Source organism: Wyeomyia smithii, chromosome 2 (assembly GCF_029784165.1).
Source record: "Wyeomyia smithii strain HCP4-BCI-WySm-NY-G18 chromosome 2, ASM2978416v1, whole genome shotgun sequence".
In the NCBI taxonomy this organism is placed as follows: Eukaryota; Metazoa; Arthropoda; class Insecta; order Diptera; family Culicidae; genus Wyeomyia; species Wyeomyia smithii.
In genome coordinates, this window is record NC_073695.1 from 231713333 (window position 1) to 231727505 (window position 14173).

At 41.5% G+C, this 14173-nt stretch overlaps 1 protein-coding gene across 1 annotated transcript in view; it reads left to right on the forward strand.

Moving 5' to 3' along the window:
- Window positions 1-14173, forward strand: part of LOC129724489 (potassium voltage-gated channel subfamily KQT member 1-like) — a 140086-nt gene that overhangs the window by 105813 nt on the left and 20100 nt on the right. Inside the window, exons 6-7 of the mRNA XM_055679436.1 lie at window positions 2715-3084; window positions 5100-5241. Of these exons, the coding sequence (XP_055535411.1) occupies window positions 2715-3084; window positions 5100-5241 (512 nt within the window). The remainder of the gene's footprint in view (window positions 1-2714; window positions 3085-5099; window positions 5242-14173) is intronic.

Here is a 14173-nt window from a genome sequence, read left to right on the forward strand (position 1 = left end):
GTCTTATTTTGGAACCGGGAAACGTTCAGTTTATCCGCAGGAGCTCACACTCCAAACTCGATCATTTTGGCGATTGACTGTTTGCTTCAAAACGAACAGCTTCTCGTCCGAAAAAATAATCTCGTCATCTGCGCGCCAACCGAGCAACTCCCGCGACCGTTGGTACCTCTTGTCCTTTGTAGCTTTGGTAACCCCATGAATCAGCTGTTTTTTGTACGGTGTAAGTTTTAAATCCTTTAAGGTTCCTGGCCTTTAAATCCTTTAAGGTTAAGGTTCCTGGCCAGCTTCCGTGCAGATTGGGCGGGATTCCGGCGAATCCGGTTTCGTATAATCTTTTTCAGCCTTGGAGTTCTCACAGACCTTGGTCGTCCAGATCGTGCCTTGTCGTAGGTGCCTCCGGTCTCTAGGTACCGATTAAGGTCCGGTACACGAATTTCCGGTTGATTCCGAGCGGTTTTAGGTGTTTGAATATGTGTCCGGGTTTGTACCCTTTCACATATTCAGCGATAACAGCTGCTCTTAACTCTACCATGGCTCACAACTCAATGTAAACAAACTGCACAGAAACGAAACTCTGCCACTTTGGGCAGCAAAGTTAACCCTTTCATTTGACATATAGATGGCACCAGAGAGATGCAACGTGTAGGCTACAGGCGACCCCAAAAAAGTGTGACCGGACTTTTTAGTCACCGTGTAGAAGTAAGGGGTTGAGGTGACTAAGAAGTTTATTTTTTTTCGTGCATTATAGGAACTTTAAAATGAACTCAATGATTTTCAGACCATCGTTCTTGTTTGAAAATCGACGTTCAACGCCATTTTTAAATCCAACATATTGATTTACAGGATTGCTGAAAAAATGTGAAAACCTTTCAAAAACCCCTTTAATAATGATACTTACAGAACTAGGATAACGCTTAGAAACCGGATATCGGTGTCCTGTTAAAAAATCTATTATTATTGGTATTTTCGAAACCAGGTTGCCGTCCAGAAACCACGAGTCGACGTGCGATGGCGTTTTGAAATTAAGTGTGGCAACTACCAGCTCTGTAAAATTCGTAAAAATCTATTATATATTCCGCTTTTCAAAACAAGATGACGTTCTACGACCAAATGTCGATACCATTTTGAGTCCAATATTGCGACTCCCGGTTTCTTCAAAGCTGTGTGAATATGAAAATGTTAAATTATTTTCCAATATGGACATTTTGCGGGTTTAAATTGATGCTTTTCGGTGAAACTAAACAACCTTTTTCTTATTTCTTTACGTTTCGACCTACTTGATTTCTTTCGGCCATCTTCAGAAATAGTTCGCTGCCTTGCGTTAATCCATCACAGCGCGCAATTTAAATCGATTTAAATTGCGCGCTGTGATGGATTAACGCAAGGCAGCGAACTATTTCTGAAGATGGCCGAAAGAAATCAAGTAGGTCGAAACGTAAAGAAATAAGAAAAAGGTTGTTTAGTTTCACCGAAAAGCATCAATTTAAACCCGCAAAATAAAACAAACGGTGATGAAAACAAGATTCAAACAATATGGACATTTCTAGAACCGGAAATTGAAAAATACTAATTACCCATTACCAAATAAACGTTTCATTAAGAACAACATGAAACAACATAAGAGCTTCTGAAATTTTTATTAAAAAAAGTGAAAGTGTATTCGATCGTATGTATCATCATCGGTTCGCAATAGTTTGACTTATCACTACCAAACTTACAATATCAAGAGAATGGTTATAGGAGAGTAAACCAACGGTACACTGAAAAGCATTACACCTATTTCTTATTTCTTTCCTATTTCCAAAAGCTTTATCTGAAGAACTGTACGGTGGCAGACACATTTGAAATAAAAGACACAATGAAAAATAAAATCTAACTGAAAACTCTGCTTAAATAAAATAAAATGTCCGTGAAATATGAAACTTTACCGTCGAAATTTATTGCGGGAGGCTAAGAAATTAAAAACACAGTGTAAAAGTTTGGCTTTAACTACCTACATTATTATTCAAATGGTTAAATCAGAATTGAAAAACTAAGTTGTACTCAAAGCAACTCAAAGTTGCACAGATGACCATGCGCCCCCATTTACTCAAATGCTATGAAGCTCGCATAGTTTGAAGTAAATTGACAATCAGCACATAATTTCAAATCTTTTTAAGGGTGTACAAAAGTAACGTCCAATTAGCAGCAAGTGTATTTCAAAACTTAATCGTTCTGAATTTGACTGAAACAGGAAATGTTGAAAGTAGAAAACAACTTTAACCTACAAAAGAGATAACTGCTTCAACCCTCCCTAGTAAAACTTGTGCCGCACTTCTAGCCCACAACGAAACTCGACGGATATAGGTAAATCAGCAAAAAGTGGATACCAGGTAGATTCTTCTCACCGCATTTCAACCCATTTTCCTGTAACTTATTTCAATTTGTCAACTTTCCGGCCGAGAAACTTTCGAGCAACTTGTAGAAGTGTAACTTTTTCTTCAATACATTTCGCTTCGGGCAGTCTGCTAGCCCCAGCTCGGCATGACACCACCCGAATGACAGCAAAAAAAAGTACATTTTGTCCCATCCCATCGATTCCCATCTTGATCCCACGCAGCGAACAAGCCAGCAAGCCACACACAGCCCGCCCAGGAACGTTCTGAATGTTGTCCCGCTCTAGATGTGTATCAATGTTTGTTGTTTGTTGTGTATTTCGAAACATTCGGGTTCAGACCCTAATGGTACAGGTGGCGAGACGCGGTGCATCGGTGCTGAAGCGAAGGAAATCCCGAAACCGGATGGAGGTCCCGGGCCTGAAGAACGCTGCGTTGGCGTCGACGGTCGCAACCTCTGGACAGGGCAACTCCGGCGGTGCAGCATCGGCAACCCCCTCGGGAGTGGCAACCGGTGGTGGTGGTGGCAGCTGTAGTGGACCACCGGGGACTCCCGGGGTGGGCAGTGGTGGTGTCGGTGCCAGTACATCGGCAGCCGGCAGCGAAAATACTCTCGGGACGCCAATCACTCCCGCGGCCGAGTCGCACCTTTCCAAGAGCGAATCCGACGGTGACGTTGTGTTCTACATGGAGGAACCGAGGGCGGCAGGTAAGTACATCAACATATCTAGGTTAGAAGTTGATGATTGCTTTGCTGATTGCGCGTAACGTTGGTTGTGTCAATTTAAAATAATGTGTCCCTTCCCCCATATAAAAAGTCAAATCGATAAAAAAAACGATCATAATGATGACAGTTATATGTGAAGTACAAATTTCAACCACCTGGAAACCCATAAGATAAAAATAACACATTTTGTCAACATGGCAGTTTGTACCAGCTGCAGTCGAGAAGATAAACGAGTCTAACGAGCAACCTTGTATCCGCTTTAGTGCTTGAAGCCCACTGTCGGTTCGGGTTGAGTATCGAATATTTCATTCAGACGGAATGTCAACATACTCGACTGTTCAACAAACAAGTTAGCCTTATTCACCTGAAAATGTACAGCGACCGCACATCCTTCCGAGAAGTCACCGAAAGGTATTCCGATATCTTCCGGCATACTTTCCGAGGCAGAAAACGCAGATAAGCCAGGATATCTTCAACATGGGTAGACCCCTCGTTACTTTTGCGAAGACGATGAATATGAAAAACGGTGCCTCCAAACCGGGTGGATCAAACGTGAAGGTATGTGATACGGTGCTTGATGGTGCATGAGTTAGGAATGCTGGGAAAACCTTCATCAATGGAGATTTGATAAAATATTTACAGGCACTTGAGCGTTCACATGTCAAAGGGATGAAATATTTCTTTTGTGCCAGGATGACATCAATCAAAATAATGGAAAGAAACTTGTACGACTACACCTCAGGGAAAGGGAAAAAAAATGGTTCACAAATATAAAACAGCCAACCATCAAAACGGAGGTGGGATGGCTGTTGGAGTAAGGTGTTGCCTCAAACGGGTAGTAAATTGTGTGAGCTACCGAAGAACGGAAGGAACATAGTTTCCCTCACCTGCCACCTGGTAATCCTTGAACGGAGCGAATCGGAACGTGTCAAAGTTTTTGTTACTTACACCGGGAACAACGACCATTTCCGCCTCCCAATCGTTCCGGTTTTGGCCCCAACAATTTACTGCGCCACGCGATTCTAACAAAAAAAAATGAACTGGGCAACCAAAATCAGCGCTTGAAATCGAGCGTGCAACGATTTTTTCTTTTTTTTTTTGTTATTTCTCCTCATCTAAATATCGCACCTTTATTGGATGTTTGCACGAGCAGAAGTCAGCCGGATGTTAATTTATCAATGCAGCATTCGACTGGATTAGATAGGGTAAAAGACCGCCCCTGTTGGCTTCGGCGACAAAGCGTTCGTATTAGCGCAGATCACTGGCAGACGATAATTTTGAAACCCGAATGACTTGACACGATAGAAGAAAAAGCATCTTTTGTCATGTAAATTAGGCTCCTTTTAGAAAGTGAAATGAAAACGCACGATAGAAGCTTTGGTAATTTATACATGAATAATTAATTGTTTTTACCCTTACCTGCTGTTCGTTCTTGCATTCGGTGCTTTTAAGCAGGAATGATCTTTCTATACGAAATCGAATAATCGGTGATTCATGATTGACGACGTTGTCATTGATATTCATTGAATTTTAATGCTAACGAATCCAAGCATGATTTTTGCAGACTACACATCAGACAAATTATATTGCCCGATCAGCAATCATCAGTGAGTAAATAATCGCATACATATTTTGAAATGTTATGGAGAAATCGAAAAAGACCTGAACAATATTATCAGAATCCAAATTATGATTTTAAGCCAACCGACACAAATTTCCGCTTTCTTTCATATCCCTCAACACATTTTTTTTATTCTGCCGAAGAGTCCGATTACCGTTAACCATTTTACCGCCGGCATCAAATGAAACATTAGCTTCGAACGGCGCAACGAATCGACCGTCAACATCGCATCCATTAGCCCAGTTTCAGCAAAGCAATCAAATATTAATCGAATTACTTCCGCTCGCCCGACTTTGGTATCGTAAAATTAAAATATTTTCCGCTCATCACATAATTGCTTGTCCTTCTGTCCCACCTTCCCCCTCCGGGGTTCTAGGTACACCGTCCCGAACGAGGCGAAACGACCCGAATCGAGGTGCATTCGTGAGCCAAAACAGTTCCGTCACGGAGGCTCCCAGCGACGAAGTCGAAGCAGAGCCGGAACCAGATGACGAACCGGAACCAGCTCGGGTGACACAGTAAGTATTTTTTTGCCTTCACCTTACTCATAGTAGCTAATAGCAGAGGGGAAAGAAAAGGGTGAACGAAACTTTGTCGCTGCTTGCACTAGCTTTACGATATCAAAAGCCATCTGGAATTAGAAACTCGGATGAGTCCAGCCACAGAAGCACACACACACAGCCTTTGATCAGTGATGCGAAATTCGATTGGCAAACCTTCGTCACGGTGGTGGTCCATTGGGGCCACTTGCCATACTAACCGTTTGGCATAATGACCTATCCTTGTTACTTCCTTCCCGTTTTGCCTCTTTGCTTTCTTGCGTTTCCGTTTTCTTTTTCCGTTCCGAAACCTGGCCTATTCGCCATCCTGCTTGCCTTGCCGCCAAGAGCTCAGCGCAACTCGGAGGCATTCGCTGACACTTTCTCTGGGGAACTGACAGCAGACACTGATGATGTTTACAGAAGCTCGGTGGAACTGACGGATGCCGGCGGCTACGCCCAGAAGTTCAATGGCGCTCACGAATATTGTCTGGAGCCCATAACCGATTTCAGGTACAAACTATGTTTGCAAGGTGTAGTTTTGGATTAGATTTTTTTTTACTTTTTATCGACAAGCAAAAACCTCTCGCACTCGGAATGCTTGGCACGTTGGCCTACTCATGGGAGCGTATGGCACACCGGGGAAATTATGTTGATCCCTGTTTTTTGGAACGAAATGCGATGCGAAACATTAACCAGCACAAATGACGCCGCTTGTTTTTATCACTCATCAATTTTCTACCAATTTGGAATCATTCGATAACATCTTTTTTCGTCACTGCCGCTTGGTAATTTGATAGTCAACTTTACGATTCGAATTCGCTGAACTGTGACTGAACCATTTTATTAATTGCCTTGCAATTTTCATGTTTGCTTTTCAATTTAGCACAATTTTTTGTCACACGTTTGAGAGTTTCGATCTGCTGGTTCACAACGCAAGCAAAAAAACAATGCTAGCAACAATTGCATTAGCTAGCAACTTTTGCTGGAGCTGGGAGCACTTATTTGATAACTAGAATATGTATGAAAGCGAGTTTGTAATCGCTGGTTTTTGGTGGTATTTTATTGTTATTATATGGGTTACGATTGGTTGCCTACCGGATCTACTTCCTGTCACATTGAGAAAAAACCGTTTCAGTGACGCACACATTATAATTATTTTCTGTGATGAAAATATAAGCTACTAGGGGGAGGGACACGGTCAATACGCGAAATCAGGAATTTAGCCGACTTCCCTTACCTGGATTACATTGATCGACAAAAGCAAAAAAAAAGTTTTCCCTGAGAGATTATAAATTGTCAACCATTCCTGTGTATTTTGATGCCGTTAGTAAACACAGAACTGGTCAGAAGGCCCCATAGTTTGCTTGCCGGGTTCATCGCTTCAACATTACACTGGTCAACACAGTTACACTTCGAAATCTCAAACCGGAAAAAGTGAAAGGTTATAGCCATTCAACCATTCCTGTGAATTTTGGTGCCCTTAAATGAGTCTTCTCGTAAACATAACTTTGAAGCGACGAACTGAATTTTTAATTTTTTCTAGTTTGAGCTCCTGGGCAAAACCTGTGTTTACCAGTTTTATATCAAGCAATACGGTTTTTGTAAACAGTTGTACGAAATATAATGATGTGAATCGTAACTTTTGGACTAAAAAGTGTGGTGTTGCATCTGAGCTAGAGCTGTGCAAATTATTATTCTTGAAATTTGTGGTGGCTCTGAAAAGGACCGTTTTTATTATTTATGTAAACGAAAATGATAATAATATGCACGACATTTCAATTCGAATTCAACCAAAATTGGTTACATGCTGCTGAAATCCTCCATTCGTAGAACAAAGAAAGCAAGGGTAAAAAATAAACGGTGTAATAAAATTTCAGTTCGGCTGATGTTCGCGTCGAATTCGTTTTCGCGGTGTAACTACACTTTTCCGGACTACACTTTGCAGCTTAAAATAAAACATTTTCAGTGTAGTTGCATTGGTATGCGTAATAATAGGGATAGCTGTCGATTTGTTTTGTTTTGGTCATCATCGCCATCGTCATTTTGTCTCGTTTCCATTTCATATGTCCATCTTGCAATTGTGCAGAAAAAATATTCACAAACCAGTTTTAACACATACGTGTGAATGTGTTGATAATTCCCTACAGTACACTCTGCTTTTTTCGAGTGTAGTCCGGGACAGAAAAAGTGTAATCAGAGACAAAAAAGTGTAGTCCGGAAAGTGAAATAAAGCATGTAGAACAGGTGTCAAAAGTGTAGGCCGAGTGTATCTACACCGCGAAAACGAAAACGACTTAAGCATGATAAATTTATGTCTTAGACAAACCTTTGTTGATGTTTTCAAGACACCACATATGTTCGGAAAATGTTAGTAAAAATTTTATTTTTTTTTAAATCAGCCGTTGAGAGGAACATTTTCTAATAAATCAGCCGTTGACAGCAAAAAAACCCTACGGTCAGCCCCCTTCTCAGACCTTTGTGTGGATGTGGAAAAGGGGTATTTCAAAACCCTATCGTAGGTGAGGATGGTTCTGTACTCGACAAGACCTGACCTGCCTATCACTTCCATTTTTTTCTCGAAACGAACACCACCCCTAAACTCACCTCTAAACGCTGCAATTTACAGAGAAGGAATTTTACGCTACATTACACAGCTGTCGTTGGTGCGGATTTGGTGCACACATAGTTCATCTGTAGCAGTATCAGTCCTGTTATTTAATAGTCACGCCTTGTATTTTCCCGACATTCCTTTGCTGATGCTGAAGTGCTGATGTTGGACACCTTGTTTCCATGGAAAAATAGTATTTTTTTTGAAATTCCTTTGTTGAAATAAATGGCGGATACTTGACACCTAGTTTCCCACGGGAAAGGCGTAGTACAAAAACAACGTAACACTGAAAATGTAGATTGCAGACCCTCCAATTGATAACGTTGCCCCCCACAAAAATTTCAATTTTAGACAAACATCCCGGTTACACAACTGTCATCACTACCCCCACCCTCCTCTCTATGTAACAATGAGCAACGCAGAATCAACCCTCTTTTGAATGATTTCTAATTTACAGTTTCAAGCAAGTTTAATGATTCCTGCACACAAAAGTTGGAGTGTGCGTAACCAGATCATTTATGAGCGAAATTAGCGCATTTACTGATTAAAATTGGAACCAGTACAACGCATGTGCGTAGGGCATAACGCATTTGATGCTCTAGCGTATTTTGAATGTATTGCGCAGCTCCAAACCACTACACTTATAAAGCATCAGCCGATGTTCAGAAGGTTGGCATCGTTAAAACAATGCAACCAGCAATCAGTACTGATAAGTTGGGTACTGACTCCATTAAAGAAATTATTGTCTGCTCGATTTACCTTCATGAATCAGGTCATTTGAAAACATCATTCAATCATTAACAACAAACAAAAACATGAGATTTGTCCAAAACATTTTGCATTTAGGTATGACTCTGATTTTATTCACATGCATTCGGTTCTGCGTTACTGGCACCAGCGTCAATAACTTCCGCGGCAACAAGGCTCGCTATTGGCTGTTTCGGTTGCTGACGATTTTTAGGGATGCACGAGCCGTTGATACGCACCGGCTCGCGAAAATAAAGAACGGTTTTTTGAGCGCCTCGAAACTGATCGTTCGCCCGGAGCCGAAGTTTACCGAGACATTACGATTTTTGTGTATATCATACATATTCTGATTTTGATCTCTGTCAATGTATTCCTTGTACAACTTTTGCGTTATGCGTATCACGCATTGGTTGTGCAAAGTCAGAGCAAATTCTGTGCGAATTGAAAGGACACATTGGATGATTAAAGCTTGAACTTTTGCGTGTGGTAGGAACATATTCTAAAGAAAACTGAGTTCAACCCTGAAAATGCATTGAAGCATACCAAACATAACTCAAAGTTGACTTTTTCGATAGTCTAATCAAGTACCCCGGACCACGTTGACCACACCGATCGCACGATCCGAGTACCTTCCAAACCACTTCACCTAATCACTTAGAGCAAAAAGAAACAAATACTAGTTCTATGGATGTGAAATCATGTACCCCAGACAACGTTTACCTCAATCAGACACGATCCGGATTTACTCATATCCGAATTCGATTCCCATATCACATAGTGGCTCAAAATTTGAATAATAAGAACAGAGAAATGAGGCCAGGTTTTTTTTTTTCAATATGAATAAGCCTGTATGAATTTTATATTTATTTCATGTAATATCCTAACACCCTCCTCAGAAATATTGAAAAATGAAAAAAGTAACAAAATCAAAGCCGTTTTGTTATAAATACTTATTATTTATTTATTTTATTTATTTATTCAATAATTCATCCGACAACAGTCTTAATGAATATATATAAAGTATGTGGCTGGGAAAAGCCGCCTCGAAAGGCCACGAAGGAAACTTTCGAGCCGGCATAAAAACCCAGCATCTTTTAGGAATACAAGTGCAGTATAACATATATCATAAAATAAAATACATCAATGAACAATTCACAATACACAATAAGTTACTAAAAATTAAAATTTTCAAAGTATCGATTGAAGAGCAGAGCCATTTGGCGGATAGGCTCGTTCAGGCCGTAGTTTGTGCGATGCGCATTTGTATGCAATAAACGCTGGTCTCGTCGAGGTCGTAGAGGGCAATGCAACTGTAACAAAGCCAAGATAGTTGGACAATTATACCGGCCTGTCAAAATTTTGTGTGTCATTTTGGTAATTATTTCTTTGCGGCGCTGTTCGAGTGGTGTGATTCCAACTAACAAGCATAGGCTTTCATAGGGTGGCAGGTGATCGGGATCTCTCCATGGTAGTGTGCGACAGATTCTTTTAATAAAGGTTTTCTGAACGCGCTCAATTCGCTGAATCCAGAACTCGTAATGCGGGTTCCATATAGCGCACGCAGTTTCCAAAATTGAGCGAACCAAAGAGCAGTAAAGAGTCCGCAAGGTGCCATAATCAACGAACTCATTTCCGATTCTGAATATTAACCCAAGTTGACGATAAGCCTTAGAGATGATCATCGAAAAATGCTGCCTGAAAGTTAATTGCGTGTCCAACAGAACACCCAAATCAGTGACAATATCGGTACGTTGTAAACAAGTACCAGCAATGTTATAGTTGAACAATAGCGGCTGCTTTTTGCGCTGGAAACTAATCACAGAACATTTCGGAATGCTTAGCATCATATAATTGCGTTGGCACCAGTCATTAAATAAGTCAATCAACGATTGAAGCCTAAGGCAATCTTCAACAGTCTCGATGAGTTTGAAAAATTTTGTATCATCCGCATACAGTAAACGTGTGCCAGGTGGTAAAACTTTCGTAACGTCATTTATGAACAGCGAAAAGAGTAGAGGCCCAAGAATGCTACCCTGGGGTACACCAGAATTGTTACTAAACCAGGCGGATTGCGACTTGCCCAACTTAACAGCGATCTTACGATTACGTAGGTACGAGTCTACCCATTCCACCATTCCAATTGAAGTTCCAAGCTTGTCGCATTTGGCACAAAGTAGTCCATGATCAACGCGATCGAAAGCAGCTTTCAGGTCCGTGTAGACAGCATCGATCTGAAGGCCCCGGTCCATACCTCGAAGGCAAAATGAAGTGAACTCTAGTAAATTGGTGGATACAGATCTACCAGGGAAAAACCCATGCTGTGCAGTAGAGATGTAGTTCTTCACGCTGAACATCAGATGATGATGCATAATAGTTTCGAAAACCTTGGAGCAGGCACACAAACATGAGATACCACGATAATTTTCGACATTTCGTTTGTCACCTTTTTTATATACCGGAAACATTAACGACTCTTTCCATTTACCGGGAAATTGATGTTTTAGCAAGGAAAGATTGAAAATAGCAGCTAGCGGTGACTCTAAACTTCCGGCACATTTTTTCAGGAGTACAGCAGGAATTCCATCTGGTCCAGGGGAGTAGGACTGTTTTAGATCGCAGATGGCTTTGGAAACCTCCCCGATTGTGATCTCGAAGACTTCGGCATTGAAAACGTCGCTCGGCACAGAAGCCATTGCCGCGGGAATGTCGTTAGGTGAAGCGTGCTCCTTGTTGAAAACACTAGCGAAGTGCTCGGCAAACAAATCGCATTTACTGTTGTTAGTAGACGCTTCACTATTCAGCAGGAACACACTAGATGGTAATCCTTCTTCCTTACGCTTCGAGTTAACAAACCTCCAGAAGCTTTTCGGATTTAAGCTTAGGTTGCGTTCCGTTTTACGCACGAACATCGTGTACAGACTTTTATTCAGCGTTTTGTATGATCGACTAGCAGAAGTGAACCGTGTCCGATTGATAGGGTTTCTATTTTTTTGATATGCACGCAAAGCTGACTTACGAAGGCGGTTAAGTTTAATGAGATGTCTATTTCCCCAAATAGGCTTACGACGAGGACGAGCTTTGGGAATATGGCGATGTATAAGTTCCTGAATCAATTCAGTAAATTCAGACACGGCCTCATCCAAATCTGTACTCCGGTTGATAAAAGTCCAGTCGATACCTCTCAATTCTGATTCGATAGCATCATAGTTTCGCGCCGAAAATCAAAACTGGATGAATCAAATTCGTCTATGAATAGAGCCTCAACAGGTCTGTCGAAACTAACCATCAATGGTGGGTGATGTACGTCAATGTTACAGAGAGGGTCGGGTGCTGTAGTGACTGAACATGCTGATAAAGCATGCGAGTTTACGAAAATTAAATCGAGAAACCTGCCATTCTGATTGCAAACAGGATTAATCTGGTGCATGCACTGAAAAGCCATACCGTCCAATAAATGGGTGCTACCTGCATTTACGGATGAGCGCAAAGCATCAACGAAGAGATAATTTCCATCTGTGTGAATCGACCAGGATAAGCCGGCACGATTGTAGTCACCAAAAATAAGAACATCGTCGTTAATACAAGTAGAATTAACAGCTCTTTCCACTGAAGAAATATGCCGATCGATTATCTCGACTTCATTCCGCAAATTAGGAGGAATGTAAATAGCGCCGATTACAACGTTCAGTTTATCAGTTTTAATCGTTACCCAGAGCTGCTCAAGCGAATCATCCATAGCTTGAATTAACAATGCCGATGCCAAAGATCGTCGCACAGCGATAAGAACTCCTCCACCCCTTGCTTTGGTACTATTCATCAAGCATCGATCAGTCCGATACACGGTATAATCCATGCCGAATAATTGAGAAGAAGAAATATCTGAATCTAACCAGGTCTCAGTTAGAATGATGCAGTCGTAAAGCGAGCTGGAAGCTTCCAAAGCAAAATCTGTTACTTTGCTGCGTAGACCGTGCACGTTCTGATAGTAGCAGAGTAGAGATGAAAGAATAGTGTCGCACGGTGTATCGCATTGCTGCCGACCAAATCGCCTGCCGCTATTGTCCGAAAATAAAACAGTACTGGCTGTCTGCTGCTTGCCAACGTCGTCTAGTGGTAGAGTTTGCAGTAAAGGGGGAGCAGTAGCAGGCGTCGAGTGAGGCATAATTTCGCACTGGACAGTGCGGTTGGTCATAGAGCTATGGGGAACAAATTGTGCATAAATTTTTTGAAAATCATGAAATTGCAAAGACTTAACTGGGCTGGGGGCCAGTGGGCCCCCAAGCTCCCTCGGAGGTTGAGAAATCAATTCGATGGTGTCAAATGAGGATTTATTGCGGGCTGTGAGATTAACGTGCGTGGAAACTTCGACGATCTCGGCTTCCAAAAATCCACAGATGAATTGCGTTCCTCAAACAGTCGAAAATAAATTCCCTCCGGCCAGTTAGCAGCATCGAGGGCAACATCTTTCAGTTGCAAGTCGATACCGACTTTAAAGGAAACGAATGCAAATGATTTTATATCGGCATCTTTCTTAATGAGCTTTCTGACAACTGGTTGTGCACCTGGAACGCATTCTCGAACAAGAGCAGAGATTTCATCCTCAGAAACGTGTGGAGCAATGCGCGAAAGGTAGATCCAACATTTTGCAGCAGGTTGCGGAACGGTTTCAACCAATTTAGGGAAGTTTTCAATAGACTTAGTACCACTAACCAAGTCAGCAAATCCTCTTGAGTTTTTAGGAGTCAAATTCGGTGAAATTATTCTCGGACGCTTAGAGCTGCGACTGGCCGTTGAAAAAGCAGGTGTATTGGTAGCAAGGAGCTTTTCAGATATTGACCCAATGACGGCATTGATCTGACCAAGTTCAGCTCTCACTTCGTTCATGCATACGGTAATTGAATCAGCGAATGATGATGTCACGTCAACCGCAGTTTCCGACGATTTTCGCTCCTTTAGATTCTGAACGGAACTCAGGCATTCAGTACAAAACCAAAGCAAGTTGGATTGACCATTAACAAAATCTAAATTCGATCTGGCCCATCCAAAGCATTTCATGTGAGCAACGCACTCGCATAAATAACATTTAATCAAATTCAGATTGGCAATGGGTTGTGAGCATTCGTAGCAATTTTTGTCTAACATAGCGGTAGCTTTTTGTCTCTCTGAAGGCATAAATTAAGGCGTTTTAGTAGACGGCACGAGATTTTAAGATTTGGCGTATACGGCCCTTCCAGCTAGCAAAAAGGCGACGACGTTTGCAGTAATGACTTCCAGATGTCGCTTCAGCAGCAAAAAGAAATGCACGTAGCAGATGAAGCGGAGACAGGTTCAGATTCAACCGAAAATATCAGTAATATACAACGGCTGAATTCACACGATTAGCTGGTAGAAACACTAAGAATCCACTAAATTCACAACGATAGATATCGCGATAGGCGGCACAGTCACTTTCAAGGTATTTTATAACGTAATCAGGTGAAAAATGCGAAATAAAACACGAACTCAAAAATAGTCACTCAATCGTTACACAGGCAAGGTTATATTATATTCTTT